This window comes from Scomber japonicus, chromosome 10, assembly GCF_027409825.1.
Source record: "Scomber japonicus isolate fScoJap1 chromosome 10, fScoJap1.pri, whole genome shotgun sequence".
Taxonomy (NCBI): Eukaryota; Metazoa; Chordata; class Actinopteri; order Scombriformes; family Scombridae; genus Scomber; species Scomber japonicus.
Window position 1 is genome coordinate 2641021 of NC_070587.1, and position 25548 is coordinate 2666568.

At 38.0% G+C, this 25548-nt stretch overlaps 2 protein-coding genes across 3 annotated transcripts; both read left to right on the top strand.

Annotated features, from left to right (window-relative positions):
* Positions 1-1997: 1997 nt before the first annotated feature.
* tap1 (transporter 1, ATP-binding cassette, sub-family B (MDR/TAP)) lies at positions 1998-11946 on the top strand. The gene is made up of 13 exons (XM_053327391.1): positions 1998-2137; positions 3275-3607; positions 4309-4537; positions 6604-6718; positions 7150-7280; positions 7544-7749; positions 7848-8045; positions 8231-8359; positions 8514-8708; positions 8803-8976; positions 10629-10788; positions 11060-11196; positions 11286-11946. Exons 2-13 carry the CDS (start codon positions 3287-3289, stop codon positions 11511-11513), a joined length of 2223 nt encoding a protein of 740 aa, XP_053183366.1. The 5' UTR covers positions 1998-2137; positions 3275-3286; the 3' UTR covers positions 11514-11946.
* Positions 11947-12946: 1000 nt separating this feature from the next.
* On the top strand, positions 12947-23716 carry rbm8a (RNA binding motif protein 8A). Of its 2 annotated transcripts, none has more exons than XM_053327289.1 (6): positions 12947-13031; positions 15132-15191; positions 15290-15367; positions 18385-18521; positions 22482-22618; positions 22987-23716. In XM_053327289.1, the coding sequence occupies exons 1-6, from the start codon at positions 12965-12967 to the stop codon at positions 23033-23035; spliced, it is 528 nt and encodes a 175-aa protein (XP_053183264.1). In that variant the 5' UTR covers positions 12947-12964; the 3' UTR covers positions 23036-23716. The 2 variants fall into 2 exon arrangements, with proteins under 2 accessions (XP_053183264.1, XP_053183266.1); XM_053327291.1 differs by having other exon boundaries at positions 12950-13025.
* Positions 23717-25548: the final 1832 nt, after the last annotated feature.

The following is a 25548-nucleotide window of genomic DNA, read 5'->3' on the forward strand; positions in this document are numbered from 1 at the left end:
CACTGTGTGTAATGCTGCTGCTGCACTGTAATTTCCCAGCTTGGGATCAATAAAAGTATATCTATCTATCTATCTATCTATCCATCTATCCATCTATCTATCTATCTATCTATCTATCTATCTATCTATCCATCCATCCATCCATCCATCCATCCATCCATCCATCCATCCATCCATCTATCTATCTATCTATCTATCTATCTATCTATCTATCTATCTATCTATCTATCTATCTATCTATCTATCTATCTATCTATCTATCTATCTATCCATCCATCCATCCATCCATCCATCCATCCATCCATCCATCCATCCATCCATCCATCCATCCATCCATCTATCTATCTATCTATCTACCTCTCTATCTATCTATCTATCTATGCAAATGTTTAGGCATGTTAGATGTTTAGATTCTTGTCCATATGCAGTACCATCAGGGAGGAGTCTGATCTGTCCCAAATCTATTCTGCAGCATGCCAACACGCCTAAAGTCATACACAGCCAGAGTCATAAAGAACAAGGAGATCCAGGTGTCCTGCAAAAGATGATTTGGACCTCAGAGAAACCTGATCTCAACATAAAGGAGTCAGTCTGAGTGCTGTGGTGAGTTCTCCAAGATGCAGGAACAACCATTCTGCCATTCAAGTATCTCGAAAAACTGCACAGGTGAACAAATGAGAACTAGTGCTAATTTAAAGGTTGTACCAAAAATGTATTTAGTTTAGGTTTCTTCAGATTACTGAACTTTACTTTTAGTGCTTAAACATTTGCACAGTATTGTATCTGAGCAATGAAAATGGGATAAATATTAAATCTATTATATTGATATTTCATTGCATTTTCTAAATATACATAAAAGGGAACATATTCTAAGTATAGGTGATTTAAAGGGACCTGCAAAGATGGTGCTTAAAATAGCTAGGATGTTTACAAGCTTTGCTCATCCTATTCTTTTGACATGAAAAGGAAGAGGAAAGGAAGGAAGCTATTAGGGAGTTCAAAGTCTCAGTCCCCACAGTTGTCTTAATCCACTGTTGCACAAGGTCAGATTACCATCCAGGAAAAGCAGACAACGTTCTCCGATGCCCCAGGAGGCCCAAAAGCATCAGGTTTACAGCCTTTTGTTCAGATGTTGGTAGTTTACTGCAATAAACTGCACATTTTTAAGTGCTCATATTGTATATTTGCATAAATGAAGATTGATTTAATTAAATTACCAGGGCTGCAACTCACTATTAATCTCTCAATTAATCGCTTTGTTGATGAAATGTCAGAAAATAGAGGAAAATAAACATTAAATTTCTTAACAGCTCAAGTTGAACATTTTAAATGTCTTGTTTTGTGAGATCAACAGTCTAAAACTTTAGTTTACTATCATATATAATCTGCAGAAAAGCTTCAGATTCTCACATTCAAGAAATACATGTATTGATTAAATAAAAAAATGCATAAATAAATAAATAATAGACATTTTTAGAGTAAAAAAATAGGTTAAAATAAACAAAAAGTAAAATTAAATAAAAGATTAAGTTTAATAAAAGCTATGGACTAAAACTAGGTATAAAAAGACATTAAAAGACAAAAGAAACAAACAAATAAAATCGATAAGAATATAATAAAACTAATAGAATGATAATAATAAAATAATTAAGGCGATTATTCGATATTTACATGGTTGAATAGGATATTGGATATTTATGAACCCATGAATGTGAATGTAATCTCGGCCACATGATGTCGCTGTTGGACTATTAGACATCCCTGTTTACAGCAGTCTTCACTCTTGTATACTACGTGCAACATGCATTATATTTATTAAAATATGTTTCCGAAGATCTAATAATTAAAAATACAATAATTCTTAAAGCAAAGCGTATTTTTTTTTATAATCCTCAGTGTTCATCCGCCATTTGCATCAGTCATGCACGGGACTTTCCGCTGTAGAATACGGTATAAAAACTTAGTTTCGGTTTCAGTCTTGTTAGTTGCAGCTCGGCTACAGTCAGCAATGCAGCTGGTTGTCTTTCACTAGTTTAATTGTCACATTTTCAGCTTTCTAGCTTCAATATTGGAGTCACTTCAGATTTCAGACGACTATTAAACATCCGCAGTGAACTTGGCTTCGTCTAAAGGAAATGTAAGTTGTATTTTTAAGAGCTGTAATGATGCAAGCTAAACCAGGCCTGCACTGTACTTACTGTAAATGAACTAATATGGATATACTAATAATGAGTGTGTGTGTCTGTGTGTGTGTGCTGCTTCTTTGTGTGTCTTTGTGCCATGTGGGTCTGGTTTAGAGTTACTTTACTCAGACCATTTCAAAGAAATCAGCAGTAGCCTACGGGTGAAAGTGAAAGTAACTTAACACAGAAGACAAAGAGCACTAAACAGACAGCAACTTCTTATCTGTGTCAATAAAGGACATGATTTCACTTATAATCCTGTGAAAGTAATACTTACAGAGGGGTAGATAAGTATTTTAGGGCTGCAACACTATCAATTGTTTTCTCTACGAAATGTCAGAAAATAATGAAGTATGCTTTCTTATACTTCATGCATATGAGGAACTAAGATCATTATTTGATTATAACAATGGTTGCAGATTCAGTATAGTGCAGCAAAATATTTGAAACCATGTTTACCAAGTTCTGTGTGTACAAGAAGTACAGATAATATTAAAATATCCTGAAACATGACATTATAGGTGTTGTGTTTGAACGTAATTAATGAACTCCAACACTCCCTTCTGTCTGTTACACACCTTTTGTAAAGTAGGAAATGGTGGGTAAAAACTTTATCACCTGTTATAAAGAAGGCAAGATTGTACATTGCACTATTGTTTTGCAACTTGCAAAAGAGAAACACGATTTGTTTGATACAGAAATCCTAATTTAGCTTTAAATTTGTTTGATAGGTTTTACACATGGACCTTGAAAGTAAGTTTGGTATCCAGCCAAGAGTCCCAAGTATTTATAACAATCAGCAAATTCAATAAGTGAACCGTAATGTCTTGTTTTGTCTGATCATCAGTCCAAACTCAAACAAATATGCTAACTATTCACACAAATATGAATAGTTTTCTATCATTTGTGACATAAAAAAGCTTTAAATCTTTGCATCTGTGAAGCTGCAACCAGCAGATTTTTGGCACTTTTCTCTAAAAATGTTTATTTGATTAATTAGCCCACAGTTAATATAAATAATATAATATAAACCTTACTTTGTGTGTCAACTTAAATACGACTGACCCTAACACTCTCTTCTTGTGATGCAGAATTTGTGTGACATGCAGAAAATGAGCTACTTCTCCCCTCTGCTCTTCGTGTGCCTGGATGTCTGCGTGGTGCAGGCCTTCCGCTTGGCACAGCTCTCGCCTCTCCTCCTCAGCCACCCGTTCATCACCCTGTGGGCAGGAGGGATAACCAGGGCTACCTTCCTCCTGCTTCTCATCCTCACCTTTCCTGGTAACCTGCCATGGATGAGCAGCTTTGAGGGGCTCCAAAGTTTAGGGGTCCTTTGCTTTCTCTTCCCAGCATACACCAGTCTTCTCTGGGTGCTGGGGCAGCCCACCATGGAGGAACTATGGGGGTGGCACTCCTGGGAAAGGGTGAGCTGCTGTGTTTTTAATTCATAGTTAGCTCTATCCAAGTAAAGGCAGTAGCAGGCACTTTTCTGAATGCTTTTTTCCAGATATCTTTGTCCTACATTGCTCATGTGTCAGAAACATGTCATGATAGACCAACATGGATGTGCTAAAAATTGTAATGTGGAAAGTTTGGTACATTTACTTGATATATATTGTTACTTCAATTTAGTAGCTTCATAAGATAAGCTAAATCGTATAGTTATGGTTTTTCTTATTGAATGTTTTTGAGGAAGGACGATTGTGAAAATCCACCATTATTGACATAGTGTGACCATTTTTAAATGAAATTGTATATGTTTTAGAATTAAGTGGTATTAAACTCAATTTATTTGGAAATGTATCACATTTCCTCCAAGTTAGATATGATTTTTAACCTGTCACAGCAAGATTAAACTCTACTTGTAATGGTTAAAATGTTTTTGCATAAGCTACTGAGCCTTTAGCGAGAACAAGAGTGAAACCAAAACTAAACCAGTCTTATGAGAACTAGAAACCCATAATTTGAGAAACGTGGCAATACATTTGGTAAAAAAGAAACCAATGAGTTTGAATACATTGCCTTTTATCCAAACACAGACTCGTTTGCATTGTTGAAGCAACAGGTGAATGATTTTTTTTTTGGGATATGGTATCGTGTGTTTAACCTGCTATTTGTTTTGCAGGTGTTGCACAGTTATATTGTGACTGTGGTGGCGTGGCTTTACTGGAGCAGATATGTGTCATCTCTTTTGCTCTCCTGGGGTCAATACATCTCATCTCTGTGGACGAGGAAGCCCTCCGAAAAACCAAAAAAGGACACCGGTGCCTCTCTTAAGAAAATGATGGGATACATGAAGCCCTATTTCTGGCGTTTTGTTGCTGTGCTGATTCTTGTGGTTCTCTCTTCCTATGGTAAGTGAGCCAGCACCTTAATTTAAGGTGGTGCACTTGATATTATGATAGCTTTAAAAATGTCCTCATACAATTACAAAGTTATATATAAGATAGCAGCTTCAAGCACAGAGTAGGTATTACTAATCAAAAGGTAACATTGCATCTATTTACACCAGTTAGGGCTAGGGGTTGTACAGATATCGATCATCATGTTTGGGACGCCCGTTTATCTTGAAATTCCTGTAGCATGTCTGTGTCTGCCCGAGTGACCTCACCTACAAACAAAATGCAAGCAGCCTGAAAAAAGTCCATGAAGATCCTAACCAGCTGTGACTTCACATTTCAGCAGCTAGCAACATGTCCGCAGCCTGAGTTAGGGCTGGGCGATAAACCGAAAATTTATCGATACCGAAATTTACGACAATAACCGACGTCATTTCGCCCATGTCGGTATATTCGGTTTTTTACCTCTTAACGCACGCTGTTCCGTTTACGGGACGGGACGGATGTTTGGTGGTAGCCACACGTTCTTCTGAATGTTTTAAACACCAACCCTTAAACATATATATTCATGCCGTACATTGTTAGAAAGCTTAGATTGTCCTGATTCATTCAAGACCACTCACGACTTATATGGTTGCTCACAGCCGTAATAGTATTAGCGATTAGCTCGGCTAGCCCCTGAGCTAAGTGAGAAAAGCTATAATGCTACATACCTTCAAAGTCTTCCCTTTATCCACAACGATCATCTTATGACTCAGGACTTTCTGTACAGCTCGCCAAGTATCCATTCTTGTGAAATATGAAATCCGTTTCCATAAAACCGAAATACTTTCCTCAATATGTCCATGTATTTAGTCCAACACGTAACGTAATAACACAAATAACAAACCATATCCGGTCCGTTTACGTCATTTCCTGACCTGCACGTCCATCTCAGAGTACACGTGACTAGATGTTTACGACCGTGAGCCTCTCCTGCTTCTGACGACACCACACACAAGCCAATCGGTGTTTAGGATTAGGCAGTACATGTCTCCAAAGCCAATGAGGACATGTGACCGACGACAACGTGGGTTTGATTGACAGCTTTTCCAGCCAATGGAAGTATTCGGTGAAATGAAGTTGATAACCTTTTAGCCAATAGTCTGAGGTTTTTAATGGTGTATGACACTAAGCTATCAGGTTTGGCTGTCCATAAACAAACTCCAAGCGTAACCGGCGTGCGCCCGGTGCGTAAAAGAGTTGAACCATATCATTATGCACTCGGCATTTTGGTACACGGTTGGTTCTTCTTCGACTTGACATATGACTTATAGCAAAATAAATAGATAGATAGATAGATAGAGGACAGTTCAAACGTCGAAGGGGCAGCTGCAGCGCCGGCGGCGGAGGTACACCTGGTGGAGGAGGAGGAGGAGGAAGAGCAGTAGCTTGTTCCCAAGAAAAACGCGTCTTCAATCGTGTGGCAACATTTTGGTTTCAAAAGGAAAGATACTGCTCAGAAAGATGTAAAATGTAAGTTGTGCAAAAAGACTGTCGTCACCAGCCAGGGCAATACATCTAACCTTGGAGTGGAGCAATTATGCTGCCACAGCCCCATCTAGTGGCCAAACTTTTTTTTAGCGCACGGGGTGGTGGTAGTCAGAGCGATAGATATAACATATGTTATATAACATATGTTATATCTATCGCTCTGGTGGTAGTTATCGTCCATTTATCGTTATCGAGGTGAACTGCTCAATATATTGTGATATTGATTTTAGGCCATATCGCCCAGCCCTAGCCTGAGTAGAGGCAAGTCTATCTATAATGCTTCAGACAGGCTATAAACTAGCTGAAAGGTGCTGCTGCTGCTTGTCTTTTGAGCAAAGTGAAGTGGGTTGTCTCATTTTTCCACCACAGTTTGGAAATAATCAATCAAAATATAAATGGTTTTTTCCATCTTAGTGCATCAGCAGCTACACAGATCTCCACTTTGTCTCCTATGCCTGTCTGTGACTGAACCTCTGTGCTTTCGTTGGCAAAAAGGTCAAAGAAAGTGTTTTGATAATGGCGATAATAATGTGATCTTCTGACCGCAGGTGAGATGGCTATTCCTCAGTACACTGGTCGTGTGGCTGACTGGATTATAAATGAAGAAGCTCCTGATGCATTCACAGAAGCCATCACAGCCATGACCCTAATGACTATTGCCAGGTAAAACAAGTTTTGTCACATAGTTGTTAAAGCATTACTGTTTCTACTTTTTAAAAATGTTATCTTACAGCTTTCTCTCTTTTTTTCAATTAGCAAACACCAATGTTGTAGGTTATCTTTTAACCAAATTTATCTGGTAAAACTTCACTTTTAGATTTTAGGTTAGTGTTTCAATAAATGTTTTTTATACTGGATTTAGTTTCAGTTCTTTGTGGTTAAGTTTGTAGTCCTAAAACATGGCCGTGTTTGATCCATGGTTTCTTTTGCATCTTTCGGATTGAATTCACACAAAAAACAGCCAATTCTGGGTTTTAAGAAGATATTTACATGATTTCTTTTTTTAGTTTTGTACACAAATTGGTGGTAATTACATCCTAATCGTGGCATTTTATGTACTTTCCACCAAAATGTGTGCTCTGTCCTCTTTTTAGTGCTGTGCTTGAGTTTGTGTGTGACCTCACGTACAACATCACCATGAGCCGCATACACACCTCAGTGCAGGGAGTCGTCTTCCAGGCTGTGCTGAAACAGGAGATAGGTTTCTTTGAGTCCACTTCAACTGGTAAGTCATGTACACAGTGTATGTAGGGCTGAGTCGACGGAGAGTTATCTTTAAATCAAAGTGTTTTGCATACAGTAGGCCATTATGAATAAATCTGAAACCATTTTAACATGCATATAGAGTGTACGCTTTTCCTGATTATGATTTCCCCAATATAACAAATAAGTAATTTCCACAACTGTACAGGATTTTAAGAACATATTTAACACATATTTATATTGTCATATCCCTTTGACAAAGTTAATGCTCAACTCTTATCTCAGGTGAACTGGTGTCCCGCATCACCACGGATACCAACGATATGAGCGAGGCGCTGAGTGAGAAGCTAAGTCTTGTGATGTGGTACACGGCTCGTTTTGGCTTCCTTTTATACTTCATGGTGAGCCAGTCATGGAAAATGTCCCTGCTTACTTGCATGGGACTGCCAATCATCTGGGTCATACCGGAGCTCACTGGACACTTCCACCAGGTAAAACTTACTGCCCCTAATTATCCCATATTTATTCTGCAAGGACATTTTTACCTTAAAGCAAGAATTAACAGCTTGAGCTTCTGTCCATCTTTTAGACTATTGCCGTAAAGGTTCAGGAGTCTCTAGCTAAGGCCAACCAGGTGGCCACAGAGACCTTCTTCAACATGACGACTGTGAGGAGTTTTGCCAACGAGGATGGTGAGACGGAGAGATACAGACAGCGACTGGAGGATACTTACGCCCTTAACAAACAGGAAGCAGCAGCCTATGCAGCCTCTACCTGGGCCAGCAGCGTGAGTTAAATACTGACCTGGATTATCAAGTGTTTCTTAGCATATCTTTGCCTGTGAATATGAGCTAATGGGAGTAAACCTAGAGAATATAGGACAATATAATGTCAAATAAAGGTTACTGTACTCTCCGTCAGGTAGATGCATAGTTTATCTTGTTAAATAAACCATTGTTTCTGTTCCTCCAGATGACCACTTTAGCATTGAAGGTGTTCATTCTGTACTATGGAGGGACGCTTGTGACCAGAGGGGCTGTTAGCAGTGGAGACCTGGTGTCCTTCGTCCTGTACGAGCTACAGTTTGCCTCTGCTGTTGAGGTGAGCCACGAGCCAAGAAGAAAGGGAATCATTTTGAATGAAACGTTATGTCTGTGCACTTGTTTCCCCAACTGCAGGAGCATGAGTGAGTCTTTTGTTTTAAACCAACATGTGTCAAACTAAAAAGTGCCTCATTCTACCACCTCTCTCCCAGGCTGTCATGCGTTATTATCCAGAGGTGAAGAAGGCAATTGGCGCCTCTGAAAAGATCTTCGAATATTTGGATCGGGACCCTAAGGGACCTCCTGATGGCACTCTGGCCCCGAAAAGCCTTAGAGGACACATTCAGTTTAAAAACGTTAAATTTTGCTACTCTAGTGGGACAGAAAATAACACTCCTTTGCTCAAGGTATGTATTTCTTTATTTATGTTTATTACTTTTACAATTATTTATCATCACATATGACCCTTTACCAATCCACACTTTCTCTCTCTTCTACCAGGACCTGTCTATGGAGATGAAGGCAGGCCAGATCACCGCCCTCGTAGGGCTAAACAGATCAGGGAAGTCCACTTGTGTTAAGCTGCTGGAGAGGTTTTATCAGCCCGAAGCAGGAGAAATCCTACTGGATGGGAAACCACTGCTAAGCTACAAAGACCAGTACCTTCATGACAAGGTGGGTGAATAACAAGAGGAAATGCAGCCAGTATTTTTACCATTAAAAACAAATCTGAAAGTGTTACTTAAAGCTGACAGATCATGTGACACAAAGGTTTCTCTTGGTACACAGACTCAGATCATTTTGCTTTTGAAATTTTAAGCATTAGCTGACATGAAGAACAGGAAGCTTGAAAGTACTATGGAGAGGGTTTTTTTTTCAGTGCAATGTTTTAAAAGTGGGTTCATGTTTTCCATGTATAGTGTGTGTGGACATGATGATTTAGAGCATGTAGGTAATGTAATTCCTACTGCTAGTTTCACACTATAGCAATGCACAGCAATGGTAAACATAAATGTAAACACTGCACAGTTTAAAATATTTTTAGCCGAAAAATGTACAGGACAGATTTGAAGTTTCATTAAGTGATTTTTGGTCACTAAGTGGAAGAATTATGTACAGTCAGTCATAGAAACACTGCCCTGACAAATTCTTCAGTCCAATTAACAAGCTGTTGTCCTAAAGCAATTTATTATTTAATCTTTATTTAAACAGGCAGTCTCATTGTGATTAAGACATCTTTCACAAACGAGACAATTAGCAAACAGAACAACACAACTATAAAATCAACAAAGAATTAATAGAAGCAGGTACAACGCAACTGCTCTGTAACTGTGTAATGTTATAAACCGGCTTACAGTCCGCAAAAAAAGAAAAAGAAAGGGAAATTACACATGAATAAAGTGTCTAAAATAGCATTTATTTTATTACTTATGTTACTTTATTACTTATGTCAAAATAAAATAATGTTAGAGTCAGTTAAATCAATAATGAGTGCAAACAAAACCAAAAGCAAAAACCTAACCGGCCTGGAGGCCTGGAAGGAAGAGAAGAGAGACATTAACTATCAAAGCAGCCAGCATAAATAGGCTGAGGCCTAAACTACCCAGGTGCAGGAATTTTCCTGATGTCCTCTTTAGTCCCGCCCACTGGCTCCTGGGCCAGGAAGCTCAAGCGAAAATGCAGAAAGGGACATTACAGTAATCATTACAGAAATAAAGTGTGTTGCAAGTTCTGCACTCCTGGACCTCTATTGATCGAGTTAATGCCCAAACGTTTGCAATTTTCCACCATAAAAACAACATATTTTACTTTTAATTTCTATATCATCAGCAGAAAAGACTGCATGGATCTATTTGCTATACCGTGAATCTATCAGTGATACAGTGAAGAAAGACATAATAAACACCAACCTGTGTTGGTGAGGTAGTAACACCCTCAGGGGTTCATTAAGCCACCGTACCACAAACACTGACGAAAATTCAAAATGAAAAATATGAAGGCTTATTGTGCAGCTGAGGCCATAAAACAGAAATGAAATGAAAGTAGCCCTGAGGTGTACAATAATAATGACACAGCAGAGGTGAACTGCAATCCATTGAAAGTTTCTACTCCAAGTACTAAAAACTTCAGTTTAATTTCACCCATTTCCTCCTTTTTATCTTTCAACTAAATTTTTATATGTTTGTATTATTGCACACTGGTCACAGGAATATTCATAGGACACTTTTGCTAAACTTTATTCTGCTGTTGCATTGTAAGCCGCTCTGCGTCAGCTCTAACAGTTAAGCAGCCACTGACTTGTCTTCTTCATCCTGTTTGTTTTTCAGATCGCTGTTGTGAATCAGGACTGCACGCTCTTTGCTCGCTCAGTGCGGGAGAACATCAAATACGGGTACGAGGATGCTTCTGATGAGGAAATGCACAGAGCTGCCAAGCTGGCTAGTGCCCACGAGTTCATCAAGGACCTGTCAAAGGGATACAACACAGGTTCGAAATAGTGGATCCCAAAGTTGGGGCTTTCCTTGGGGAAAGACCCAACTTTTCATTTTCACTTTTCATTTCAACTTTTCATTTTCACTTTTACTTTGAAAGTAGTAAAAGAACAATTAATTTGATTGAGTGTTAATTTGACTATAGAAACTAAGATAAAATATTCCTTTATTAGTCCCACGATTGGGAAATTCACATTAATTTCCCATTCCCTATTTCCCCGAGGATGTACATACACACAATAACAGTATATCCTTCTGTTGGATAGATGCCGGGGAGAAGGGAGGACAGGTGTCTGGAGGCCAGAAGCAGCGCATCGCCATAGCCAGAGCCTTAATCAGACGTCCTAAAATCTTGATACTGGACAACGCCACCAGTGACTTGGACTCAGAGAATGAATATCAGGTAGGAAGTACTTGAGTTTCACATTTTTCTCATTATTTACTGTAATGTTTTTGCTTCATGTAACACCGGGTCATGATTGTACTCAACAGGTCCACCAAGCTCTGTTAAAACAAACCGACGACTGCACTGTGCTGCTGATATCCAACAAGATGAGTGTTGTGGAGAAAGCCCATCACATAATTGTCCTGAATGACGGGGTGGTGCAGGAGGAAGGCACTCATGAAGACCTGATTGGGAAAAGTGGCCTTTATGCTGAACTGGTGAAAAAGCAAAATGAGGGCTTCTGCCGTAAAGAAGAGGGGAACAATGAAGACTAATCTGCGTGGGTGGCGGCTTGCCCTCGAGCCAGAGAAGCAGACGAGTGACAGGAACGTTGTTGCTGATTAGAAGTCCAGACTTGAAGGGTCAAAACTCCAGTAACACTAGCATTATAAAAACTATCTTTATTGCAAGACCATACTTAATATCAGAGGTGTTGCTAGAGTTTTGGCCCATTAAGACTATTTCCCCTCTTTAATGCATCTTGAACTTACGGGAAGTTGTGCCAGAAATCCCAGAAGAAGAGTTCCTGAAAAGTCAGCAGCCTTTGAGCTGAATATCTAATCCCCAGCTGCTCCAGGAAGATGAGGAACTTGTATCAAGGGACATTTTAATTTATATTTCAATATGGATTGACTCTAAAATACAACATATATAACAATAAAACATTTGCAACATTGTCCATGATGCTCTGCTACAACCTATAACTCACCCTTACCGTGTCACCTAAACACAGCCCGATGTTTTAACCAGCAGCTCAGTTATGTCAATGCATATAAATTGCAGCAGGATTAATGATGATCACTTACTTTATTGCTTTGTAAACATGTAGGATGGATGAATGTGCAAGATTTTAGGCATTTCCTGTTGCACATTTTCAGACTGAATGTTTCTAAATGTCATGGATGGTGTATATATATGCTATTTTTCAAGCAATCAGTAGTGTGTGTCACTGTTGGGTTTACAGAATAAACATTTTTCATGAATCTTTTCCTGCCTTCCACGTTTTTAATTAACAGAGAAAAAACAAATAAATCATATTAAAATAAACGTTACATTAGGAACCATAGATAGCAAATCAGTTTTAGTAATGGCTGCAGCACTGGTGTTGCTTGAGCCACTGTTTTAAAGTTTTTTTAACAGAAAAGGGTTGATTATGTCCTGATATGTATGAGTAAAGTGTCCTAGTAGTGTGATCCATCCATAAGAAACAATGCAGTCAGCTAAATATTGATGTTGTGGTTCTGGTATTGTCCTTTATGGCACAAACTGGCTCAGTGGTGGAGGGGGTAAGAACATGTAAGATTTTAAAAACAAGGCAGTCTGAGATTGTCCAGGGTGAGATGATTATACTTAAGAGTAATGTTACAGTGGTGATACAAGTGAAGCTTCTTGTCCATGATTTTAAGTGCTTGTTTTTCAAGCACTTAAATTCAACTTGTCATTCAAGTTCATACATGAAGGATAAATAAAAAAGTATCAATAATAAAATAACAAAATTAATTAAAAAAAATTAGCAAATTAATGACGAATTGTTCGTTGCTGGAAAAATTAGGATTGTTGAATATAAGTAACAAATCATATTCTGTGAGAGTGATGTCCTTCTTGAGCTATGTTTTGGTCTTTACTTACTTTTTCGTAACCTGGCAACATCCTCCAACACGGGACTCTTTTTGCGTAACCACGTTACGTCGGTCAGCACGCACAGACACACACACAGAGAGGCATCATGGCGGACGTGTTGGATCTTCATGAAGCGGGAGGCGAGGACTTTCCTATGGATGAGGATGGTGATGGTAATAATATTATTTGTGCACGTTAGTAGGAGACGATTCCTAAGCACTGCCTTTAAAAGGTGTGTAAGTATTGAGGTTTACAGCACGTTGGCCGAGGTTGAAAATGCCTCCAAAACGCCAGACTGCGTGGTTCAGGCCTTGGAGATGCTAATGCTAATGCTAATGATTCATTCAACCCTCTTTCGCGCTTACAGTCATTACAAACTTTGCTTTAATAAAGCATTTCCAGCGTTCATTGGTTTAGGTGTATTTATTTTTAAGGGTTTCCTCTGCTTAATAGTGCAGAAGTCTAACGTAGTTTATCAACATTAACACGAGGAAACACGACAAAACAATGAGCGTGTGTGTTAGCCGCAGTTAGCTCTAACTTAATGTAGCTGCAGAGAACTAACAACTTGTAACTTGTGCTTTCCAACATCCAAATAGTTGGTTTCATTTTAGCGGCATGGCACGAGACTTATGCACGGAGGTTTAATTGGATAATAGATAAGATACCTCTCTGCAGTAAAAGTACATAAGTATTATGAGCTTAATGTAGTAAAAGTATTACAGTAAAAGTACATAGGTATTATGAGTGATGTAAAGTATTTTAGTAAAAGTACTGCAATATTATGAGTGATGTAGTTACATTATTACAATGAAAGTACATAAGTATTATGAGTGATGTAGTTAAAGTATTGCCGTAAAAGTACATAAGTATTATGAGGTCTATGTAGGTAAAGTATTACCCCCGTGGACCAGATACTTGATAGGTTTGAGATCTGGGGAGAGCCAACCCAGCACCTTGGACTCTTTGTCGTGTTCTTGAAACCATTCCTGAAGAGTTTTTGCAGTGTGGTGGGGTACATTATCCTGCTGATAGAACAACTTTTAAGTACGTGGGACATGTTAAAGTAACATCCATAAGCCTGGAGACGTCTGAGTCCTTGAATTCACATGGATGATCCTTATGTTAGAAGCAGGAAAACATGGACAAGAGTCAGAGCATTTTCAAAATGGCAAGTCTTGTGGGGGGTTCCCAGTATGCCATGATCAATACTACCTATAAAAAGTGCTCCAAGACACTCAGAGCATCATATTGCCTCTGCTGGTTTGCCTTCTTGTCCCAAGTTCCTGCTCTGATGCTCACATGCCCATTGTAGGCACTTTCAGTAGTGGGCAGGAGTCAGCATGGGTTTCTTATCATTAAAAGGGGAGTTTTTCCTTGCTGCTGTCGCCAAGTGCTGCTCATGTGCTAATGTTGGATCTCTTTGAATTAAATTAAAGAGTATAGTCTAGACCTGCTCTATGTGAAAACTGCCAAAAGTGCTGTATTGATAAAGAATGACTGATTTTGAGCATTAACTTTTTCAGCAGTTTGTGCTATATTAGTTCCTCTGTGGGATTGGAGTAGATGGGCTAAGCCTGCACTCCCCATGTGCAACAATAAGTCTTGGAGCACTTTTTATAGGTAGTATTAATCATGGCATACTGGGAACCCCCCACAAGATGCTCTGACTCTTGTCTACATAAACATCAAGAACTTACTGTTCACTTGCTGCCTAATATATCCCACCCGTTGACCCCATAGGCGGCACTAAGAGTTATTCACGTCACCTGTCAGTGGATTTAATGTTGTGGCTGATCGTGTATGCAGTTAGTTAGTTTATTACAGTTGGTCCCCTCCAAAGGGTCACTACATGAATCTTAGGGGTTGTGAGATGATTAATGAAGAAGAAAAGAAAAAAAAACGAAATTCTGCTATTTGAAAAGTGACACCGACTACACACTGCTTTTTGTACGGTGTCAAAAGCCAAAACATTTGAAAATCACTGGTTTCATATTTAACAATGTGTTGTATTTTAAAAGCTTGTTATATTATCCATCAGGCTTTGGAAAGTAACCAAAGCTGTAAAATGTAATAGAGTAGAAAGTAGAATATTTTCCTTTGAAATGTAGTGGAGTGCAGTATATAGCATAAAATGTAAATACTCAATTAAAGTACAAGTTCCTCAAAATTGTACTTGAGTGAATGTGCTCAGTTACTTTTCACTACCCTGAGTGCAGAAAAGGATGAAGTTGCATGAATTGATTCTGACATTTTCAACTTTCTTTCCTCAGAGAGCATCCACAAGTTAAAAGAGAAAGCAAAGAAGAGGAAAGGACGTGGCTTCGGCTCAGGTGAGTGTCCAATCTTGCGATATTGACTTAGGTAATAATTCTTTATCAGTCAGAATTTTTTAGCAGTGCTGATTATTTTTTTCTGTTCTTGTTTCCAGAGGAAGGAGCCAGGTCCAGAATCAAGGAGGACTACGATACTGTGGAACAGGATGGTGATGAGCCAGGACCTCAGAGATGTAAGTGCTGCTTAAAATAAAGTTTAAAGGACATGCTAACAATGAAGTCTGTCTTTCAACAACATTTAGATGCAAAAATGAACACTGATTTCTTTTTTTGCCATGATAATTCCTCCTATTCATAGTGATTGGGGGCCAAAATCCACAAGCATGCTTCTGTGCAAAAATGCATTTAAAAGTTTTTTTGTGGCTAAGATGAAGATTCAGTCCAAATTAGTTAAATCAAGTAGATTTCTTTCAGTGTTGCAGTCTCTTTAGAGCAAATCAGCCCACACAGGGACAGGTAATACGCGCCTAAGACTCCTACAATTTAATTGGCTAATGAGGGTATATATTACTCCAGAAAAATTAAACAAATTTAATTCGAATATTCCAGACACTTGCAATAGATGTGGGGTAAATAAGGGCACTCTAAAGTCCCTCGTTTTGTTAGGATATTTCCACCACAGCTCAACAGGGAAACACAAAGAGGGAATTTGATGCTAAGAAGACTGTAAATGTGGCAGATATCCACTTGATATGACTAACTCAGACTGCTGATGCCTCATTTAAGCTTCACATCTACTTTAAACACAACTCTTTGTACAAATCCCTGCGTGGATACTGCAGATATTGGCTATCGTTTAGTTTGAAAATACATTTGAAGGATCTTTTAATAGTTAGTATGAGCAGGAGGAATGATTACAGCGAGGAAACTTCTTTCACTGTTCATATGGGCACCTGACTGTTTTAACACAGACCTGAAAAATTATGAATCTGTCCAGCTGAAAATGAATTCAACATTTGGCAACTAATCAATTGATCGACTAATCGTTGCTCTCTACATGAATGTATGATAATAATAATAATGGTATATTGTATCATATTGGCACAATGTCCAAACAGTTGCACCGTTAAAAAATTAAATTGATCGGGATAATACAATCGCTTGAGATTTGCCAGTTAACTATTCATATACATTTTTTTTAATAATCAGACTTTATTTTATTTTCAAAACTATAACACAACAATACATATAAACATACAACATTCAATAGAGGTCTAAGCAAGAGGAAAAGATTCAAGTAAAGTAAAAAGTAAGAAGAAAGAAAATATAAAATGTTAATGTGTCAATGACAACTTATCGGCAAATGAAAATATGTGTGTCCTTATATCTATTAACAAGTATTTCTTATTACTGGTTGATTCACTTTGGAACCTTCCAAGCCAGTGTTTCCCCTCTGTATAATTTCACTTAGATCCCTAGGCAGGTAATCTATTAGGGGTTGCCATATGTCCCTAAAAGTGTCGTCATTTCCTTTTTAATTTGGCACTTAGTCTCTCCATAGGAAAAACTCTAAAAATTTCTTTGTACTGCTGAGTTACAGTGGGGTTTTTTTTCACTGATCCAATTAAATAATATACAGTATCTCACAAAAGTGAGTACACCCCTCACATTTTTGCAAATATTTTATTATATCGTTTCATGGGACAACACTATAGAAATGAAACTTTGATATAAGTGTACAGCTTGTATAGCTTATAGATGTACTGTTAAATTGTATCAAAGTTTCATTTCTATAGTGTTGTCCCATGAAAAGATATAATACAATATTTGCAAAAATGTGAGGGGTGTACTCACTTCTGTGAGATACTGTACATTTCCTAGCCAAAAACAAAAGTTTACTGAGTAATTTCAATCTTTTCACATCCAAAACTCTATTCAAGGATGGCAACCCCTTCATATACATTTTTAAAAATCGCCATTGTATGTGAGAGACTGTAATCAGGCAAACAGAAAATAATGCTCAAACCAGACTGGAATGATTGCTTTTGTATACATTGTATGAAAACTACAAGTACATAGCAGGCTTTACTTGCATATCTGAAGTGAAGTCTGAGAAATCATTCTGATGATGATATTACAAACCAAATAACTGACTAATAAAGAACAAGCAGTTCTGTATCATCACAGAATAATGTGCTTTAAATAGAAATAGAAAGATAAGAACAAACAGTCAATAAAGATGCGTGTCAGTGCAGCTCTGTAGCTCTAGCACTCTTTGATACTGACAAATTTCTATGTGTCATTGTGTGAGGATGTTAAATGCACACCAGTAATTTATTGGTGTCGTGACAGTAAATGGTGTCTTTAAGAAGGGTTTGTTTGTTTTTCCTTTGGTCAGATCCTGTTACTTGTGTTATCACGGCTTTGCTCTTGTTTGGCGCAGGCTGTCAGTGGGATCAGTAACAGTGTAATAATTAGGGCTGTCAAACAATTAATTTTTTAAATTGCCATTAATCACAGAATTTCCATAGTTAACCGCGTTTTGAATTGCATGTTTAAAATCCTGTTATTTTACATTTGAAGGCAGTTTTAAGCCCATAATGTAAAGCATTTCTTACCAGAGTGTCTTAACTGGGAATCAATCACGGCTCTGCTGCGACTCCCACATTCCAAAATGGTCCTTTGGTGGAGCTGAGGCTGGCTTGGCTGCACCTGGGTGTTTAGCGTGGAGGTGCTAACTCAAACTCCACATACTCCGGTGGTAGTTAAACTCCGTTTGACACAGGTTGCATTTTACTTTTGACGTTGTCAACTGAAGCGTCTGGAAGTGTTTTAAAGTTAAACAAGCCGTTCAAAAGTCCAGTAGCTCTCTTACTTTCCATCAGCGCGGTAGGTTTACTGCAGGAGGCCACTTCAAAGCATAGCGCTACAGCTAGAGGAGCCGTCTACGGGTGAGTAGAAGGGACAAAAAGGCTTGCAAAATTAAAATGCGATTTAAAAAAATTAACGCGTTATGGATTGCATTAATCAGATCACGATTAACGCGTTAACGCTGACAGCCCTAGTAATAATTATGATATTTTTCTGTACTTCTAACAGCATAAGTTACCATCAACTGCTTGTGTTTGCTCTTATCCCAAAAACAAGGAAACTGTATCTCACTTATCAACTAACACTCATTAAATGACCCAGTTGAAATTAGCTGTTTATTTTAATATATTTGACACGTTGCTGTTTTTCCTTGTTGTAGCTGTGGAGGGCTGGATCCTGTTTGTGACCGGTGTTCATGAAGAGGCCACAGAGGAGGACATCCATGACAAGTTTTCAGAGTTTGGAGAAATCAAGAACCTGCATCTCAACCTCGATCGTAGAACAGGCTACCTCAAGGTGAGACAAATAACCACTGCGCCATTAATAGTGTATCTGTGAGTGTCAGTGTGTCCAAAGTTCAGGGAAGAGTGTTCACATTCAGTCGATGCACACCTGTCACTGTCTCTTGGCAATTTATTTATTTTATTGACACAGCCTCTGGTTCACTTTCTTACACTAATAGGTAATTTATTAATCAATCAATCAAAATTATATATAGCACCTTTCATACAAGTTATTGTAGTTCAGAGTGCTTTGACAAGCTGATAATAAGACAATATTTGAATTTAAAAAAACATTAAAAAGAGAAAATTGAGACCAATGCACTCAGGAGAAAATAAGAGTGATAAACATTTTTAGAAAAATATAAATAAAGTAAGATAAGTATGAGAAAATTAAGACAATTAGAGAATTTGTAGTAAAAACTAGGTTAAAATAGATTAAAATGACAAAAAGTAAAATGACATAAAAGATAGAACTTACAGAATGATGATGATAATAAAATAATATACAATAAAGTAGAACATTTTTTTAAAGCATTACAAAATTAAAAAGATTATAAACAGTGTGACAATGTGTTTTAATTTATTTTTTTAATAAATAAAATAGAATATACCTAATTTTTCAAACAATCCAGTGGACGTCCATTTAGATATTAAATAGTGTTTGCTGCTCTTGTGTCTTTTAAGAACCACTGATTGGATATCAAAGTGCCCATATAGTAGTAACCCCATATAATGAGTTTTCTCAGGGGGCTGGACCATACATTTCCAAATCAGCATTGCACTGTACTACAAGGGCAATATTCCAAAATATTACTATGGTCTTAATTCATGCTTGTAATTGTTAAATGAGTGAAGTAGAAAGAAACTACCGTAAATTCCAGACTACAGAGCGCACCTGATTAAAAGCTGCATGCTCTACTTTTAGAAAGAAAATCAATTTTGTGCTTGTACAAGCCGCACCAGATTTTAAGCCGCATGTGTCCCACGTTGTAATATGAGATATTAGCTAGGGTTGGTCCATCGGCGATTGCACGCCGTTTATGTCCATGGACATTATAATGAATAGGATATAGGCTTAATATTAGTTTGCATCCAGAGTGCTGCGTGGACTTCATTACATCTGCTGCACCGCTGCTACTACAATTATGAAATGCTAAGTTTATACAGTCTGTGACTGTGACCCTCCATAAAAGTAATATTTTACAAATCTGCACTATATAAACTAACGAAATTCTCATTTGGCGACTTCTAAGTCATTAAACGAAGTCTTACTTTTACTGGAGTAATCTACCTCGTTCGCACCTGTCATTATAGCCTACATCTTGTATTGGAAAACTTTGAATTTAAACCTACTGAGCGAACTCTCCTGTTCTCTCCTATGAACGAGTCGGACAACAACGTGTATCAAACATGAAGCAAAGTGAAAAAATAATAAAGTACGTAACAACAACACCCACGAAAAAAAATAAACATGCATTAGCCACACCGTAGTAGAAGCCGCAGTGTTCAAAGTGTGGGAAAAAAGTAGCGGCTTATAGTCTGGAATTTACGGTAGTTAATTTAATGTTCTTATTACATGCTTTATAACACAAGCAGGTATCAAAAGTGCTCTGAAATTGTTTGTACGGCACTTTGTAGCTAGATTAATTTATTTGACCATTTATGGAGACTCCACTAAGCCACATACACATTTAAAAAGCCAGAGAAAAATGCCATTAATGAGCCAAATATCTTTTTTTTTTTTAATGCTTTGGCTGAAACGATGCTGAGACCAACTCCCAACATCATGTTGTCTCAACCAGAAAATTAAACTGCCCCAGTTTCTCTGACTCACCCTAATTGTTTCTTCAGTGATAAATTATTTCCAAATAGAGAAGCTAAATCCACACACATACCCGGTTACCCAATGCAACTCGTGTAAGAGAAATAAATAATATAAAAACAAATACATTATTGTTTCATTTCCATCCTTCCTGTCTGGTGGAATGAGTCATTTGTTTTGTTTGCAAAGCCAGACTATTTCTGAATTGTGAACGTCTTTGCTTTGTCATCTCAAGTAACCCAGGCTGCTGCTGTTCCTGCTTTCTTATGGCTTATACAAATTTGATTTCTTCTTTTTCTCTTAACTGCAGTCTCATTTTTTTTTCTTTATTGAATTTTCTTTGCATAAAAAGACATACAAGAACAAATAACAACGGACCAGTGTGCAAATGATGCAGAAGTGTACCAACATACATCATCATGTCCAACTTTTCATGCATACAACAACAGAATGAAACACAAACATGGCGGTCAGAGGCTTCCTCTATGAGAGCATATAGTCAGGGGTCCACAGAAGATACATTATCATAGTGTATAGTCCAAGGGGGCAGGGGAAGAAAGAACTGGGTCATGCAGGAGGTGTTATACCGTTCCAGGCCCGTCCATCAGATGCGACAAATCATTTACCTTCATATAATTGATGAAGTGACCCCATACCTTCTGAAATACCTCCTGTCTGTCTTTGAGAGTATAAGACATTGTTTCCAGAGGTAAACAAGAAGTTAGTTCCCTAAACCACACAGCAATAGCAGGTTTACCAAAGTTTTTCCATGATAAGGCTATTGTCCTTTTTGCTTGTAGAGAGCTTGTTTATTACTTTATTGAAGTACTGTTCCTGCTAGCAAATTCACAATGGACCACAGTCTCTGTTGTACTCTTTTTTTTTTTTTTTTTTTTTTTTCTTACAGGCAGGAGACAATAAATAAGGCAACAAAACATACACAGAGACACAAAATACACAAAAAAAGAAAAACAAACAGACAAATAAATAAAATAAAATAAAATAAATAAAAAATAAAAAAGGCTCCAGGGGATATCTACACTGTGTGTAAGTGTATATATGTGTGCGTATAGCTATCTGTCTACAGTATGCACTTATTAGGAGGCTCTGATTCTTCCAACTATATGCTCTGGATACAATTTATTCCATTTTTCTTTTTGATTTCGAACTGTTAGAGTGAGTTTTTCCATTTGCAATGTTTGTTCCATTGTCCTATGCCATACCTGAAGGTCTGGGGATTCGGCTTGTTTCCAAAGTCTAGTCACTTGTTTCAGTGCCATAAACATTTTTTCATGCCGCTTGATCCTATGTCCCTCTGGGTAAAGACCTAGCAGAAAGAGCCTAGGTTCCAGGTCTAATCTAATTGAGGCAATGAAATAGAGTTCCCTTATTTACCCCACATCTATTGCAAGTGTCTGGAATATTCAAATTAAATTTGTTTAATTTTTCTGGAGTAAAATATACCCTCATTAGCCAATTAAATTGTAGGAGTCTTAGGCGCGTATTACCTGTCCCTGTGTGGGCTGATTTGCAGTCTCATTTTTAACCTGTGATAAAAGTTGAAGAGATAATAACCTGCCAAGAAAGACAGAACTCAGTGTTCATAATGTATCAGATTTTGTCCCCCTCTGCTGCGGGCAAAGTGACATTCACATGGACCCATTTTTTGTGTTGTAGGGTTTTGCTGCCCAATCATTTCTTTTTCCACTTTGTCATCTCCACAAGGTGGCAGCATTGATTTAATTATGATACAAAGCACAACACATTTTGACCCTGGAACTCTTTCTCCAGACATTTCAGCCACGCGTGGAGATTGATTTCCATGGCAGGCTATTTGAAGAGCAACATGATGCAGCAACAATCTCACACATTTAATTAATCATCTTTTAAATGCTTCACATTCACAGACACAAATGTATTATGTCAGTTGGTTAAGCTTTTGTGCTATGGTTTAAAATGTTTGCCCAATGATCTCACACTGAGGTTACAGAGAGGGCATTATACCAGTCAGACTAAAAGAGTATTACATTATTGAGTGGTCAGTAGCTCTGTTTTTTTGTACTGTTTTAATTGTGAAATAGGGCCAAATTCCAGAGCAGTGTTGCCATAGATGTGTAATAACTAACACTGTGTCCTGATAACTGTTCCCAGGGGTATGCGCTGGTGGAGTATGAGACATACAAAGAGGCTCAGGCAGCCATGGAAGGGCTCAACGGTCAGGACATGATGGGTCAGCCTATCAGTGTGGACTGGGGATTTGTCAGAGGCCCCCCCAAGAACAAGAGGAGGTGAGGGTGGTGTGTTAATCTGTGGAGGCAGTAACTGGCTCGTTTAAACAGTGTTGTTAATATTTTACTTGTCAAACTTTTGTCAGATTGCATATTAACTGGATAAGACTGGAAATATCCTCTCAATATATCTAGTTAGACTATTATGATGCAGATGATTGGGACATTAGTTTGACTTCCTGTACTGTGCAGATCAGCGTGGGAGTCATATTTAGTTAAATTGTAGAGAAATTCTGCTTTATATGCTTGGTAAAACTTGTACTTTTATTGGTCAGTCTTTGATATATGTGATGGTGAAAGTGTAGCTTTAGTATTAGTTTAGTATTTTTCTTGTTAATCTGATGTGTTTCGTTTTTTTTATTCAATAGGACTGGTGGTCGGAGACGCAGCAGAAGTCCAGATAGGAGGCGGCGTTAAAGTTTGGCAGTTTCCATTAGCCAGAGGAGGTGTCGGTCACTTTGACAGGCAGTTTATAATCGTATCTTCTCATACAAAGAATTTTTTTTTTTTTTTTTTTGTATGTACAATATTTTTCAGTAGCAGTTGTATGACGTTGACATCTAGTTGTACAATTTCAACAATTGACGCAAAGAATGACGGAGTAATAAGTTGGCTGAACAGCAGCATTGGCATTTTTTTCCCTGTTTGTGTGTAATTGTTGAATCTAGATTTGCAAAACTCTCCCAAGATTTGCCCCAACTCTGACATTTTTTTAAAGTAGGTTTATCTGCAGACAGGTGTCATGTAGTGGAGGGTGTGTGTGTGTGTAATTAGACCCTTCTCACATATTTTACTATCACCCTAACCACCTCTCTCCTCATGCTTTTAAACCTAACCAACAAAGGTAACGAGTACTAGCCTATCAGAAGCAGAGTAGCAAATCCAGACGTGACCATCTTGTTTATTTCTCTCTCTCTCAACACAACGGTGAAACTTATGTTTATACTCTCAGCTCTACCAGCTTCTAGGTTTTGTTTATGGGTTTGATTTTCCTCTCAAAAAAATGTTGTTTCAGTTGACTTTAGTTATGTGTATTTTATTGTGCCTGTAACTGTTTTTGTTTTATAACTTGGGGAATATTAAACTTTTTAAAAAGGAAAAAAATGTGTGCTCTGTTTTTGTGTCGGTGTCTTTTTTATTTAACACTGCTAATGACGTAGGGTTTACATCATCCTGGATGACCTCACCCAGACATTGGTGCCGCCCCAGCTATTTTGTCAACTCCAAAGCACCTGTCACTCTGGACTCACTCCTACACCTCATAGGCTATCTGGGAGAAAAGACCCAACCCCTTTAATTCAGCAGCCAATAAGCAGGCGGATGTTTTGTACTCTCTTATCCCCATTGGCTACATGGAACGTCAGTCAAAGCCATGAAGGATGCCGATTGGTGCTTATCAAGGTCAATAAAATGGAGTCTTCGCTCTGATTGGCTACCTCGTTCAAAGGGGGCGGGCTCAAGCGCTTCAGTAGACGTTGTTGTTGTAACTGGTGGAGAAATTACTTTGTCGGTGGTGGTCCGGAGGTTTGGGGATTTTAACATTCAAGTTCCACCTTACCCAAGATGCTGAAAAGTTAGGAATTGCCGGTCTGGCAAAAAACATACATGCTGTTCACAAGTTCGTGCTTGGAGGGAAACTTTAAATGGGGGACGATGAAAACAACATCTGCTAGGCCGTTCAAGGTAAGCAGTAAAAAAGGGGGGATAGCCTCTACTCTCTAGCTGTTAGCTCATGTTAGCTGCTGATTAGCCAGGCTTGAAGTAGCTAAATGTAAAGGTTTCGGTCTAATTACTGCAAAAACAAACACTTCCCTGCAAAAGAGCATTCATATACACGTTTGACAATTCACCAAAGGGATGATTTAATTGTATAATGCGTGTGGATAAAGTTCCTGTGTGTGTGTGTGTACCCCCCCATGCGTTTGAACGGCATCAAATGCGTTTATATAAGCATGCGTATTGTTTCGTAGATATTTCATCTTCAGAGCAAATAAGAGATGGGTTTAAAGTCATCATCTTGTAGCATTGAGCTGCATCTAGTCATGTCATTGTGCGAGCAGGTTGGGGTTGAATAGAAATGGTCGCAGAAAACATGACATTAGCTTTAAAAAGAGAGATGAGAGACATGCCAGCCATAGTTGAAGTTAAATGATGTATTATAAAGTTTTTTTCTGAATGGGATATATTATAACAATTACTATATATGTGTATGTTTTTGGCTTGATTTCTAAGAGATTATCCAGATTGTATTTAAGGTGCACAAGTGATGTAACTTCAAACACCGGCTTAGAGAGAGAGAGGGGGGTAGGGGGTTGCTAATTGTTAACTGTTTGCACTCACTCGTATGCATTTTATGAACTTGCATCCCCTTACCCCGAAAATTAATAATAAAACATACTATTGAGTCAAGTAAGAATCCAGGTTTCCCACGGTCATGAAATTCCTGGAAAAGTTATGAAATTAGAAAAACTGTTTTCCAGACCTGGAAATGGTTTGGGATTAGAGATGATGCCATCTGATATCAAAAGTAATAGATATAAGACAGGCTGCATGAACTTGGACCCCCCCCCACACACACTTTTACCATGTCAACAATCAGTAGATTAATTTAATATGAATCAATTTCTATTCTTTTAACGTTTTAATATCTTCTATGTGATGTAATTATAAAATATATCCATCATTTAGTGAGATCAAAATGTCAAAACACCTGTTAAAAAGCAGGAAATGACATCTACTACACTGGGGGAGGACCCTTTGTTAAACTACTTCAATTAAATCATGGAAATGGGGTAAAATATTATGGAATAGTTATGGAAAAGTTTTGTAAATTCAATGGTAAAATGTGTGGGAACCATGAGAAGCACTTGGCAAACCTTGCTTCCAGATATGTGTGACTACTGCCTGAGCTGGCTGGTCATTAGGTTCAG

Bases quoted from the DNA above. Each gene is read 5' to 3' on its own strand.
- rbm8a (XM_053327289.1), top strand. From the start codon at position 12,965: ATGGCGGACGTGTTGGATCTTCATGAAGCGGGAGGCGAGGACTTTCCT. The intron at 18,522-22,481 runs GTGAGACAAATA...AACTGTTCCCAG, and splicing joins GTAGAACAGGCTACCTCAAG to GGGTATGCGCTGGTGGAGTA. The intron at 22,619-22,986 runs GTGAGGGTGGTG...TTTATTCAATAG, and splicing joins CCCCCCAAGAACAAGAGGAG to GACTGGTGGTCGGAGACGCA.
- tap1 (XM_053327391.1), top strand. From the start codon at position 3,287: ATGCAGAAAATGAGCTACTTCTCCCCTCTGCTCTTCGTGTGCCTGGAT. The intron at 8,360-8,513 runs GTGAGCCACGAG...CCTCTCTCCCAG, and splicing joins AGTTTGCCTCTGCTGTTGAG to GCTGTCATGCGTTATTATCC. The intron at 11,197-11,285 runs GTAGGAAGTACT...TGTACTCAACAG, and splicing joins ACTCAGAGAATGAATATCAG to GTCCACCAAGCTCTGTTAAA.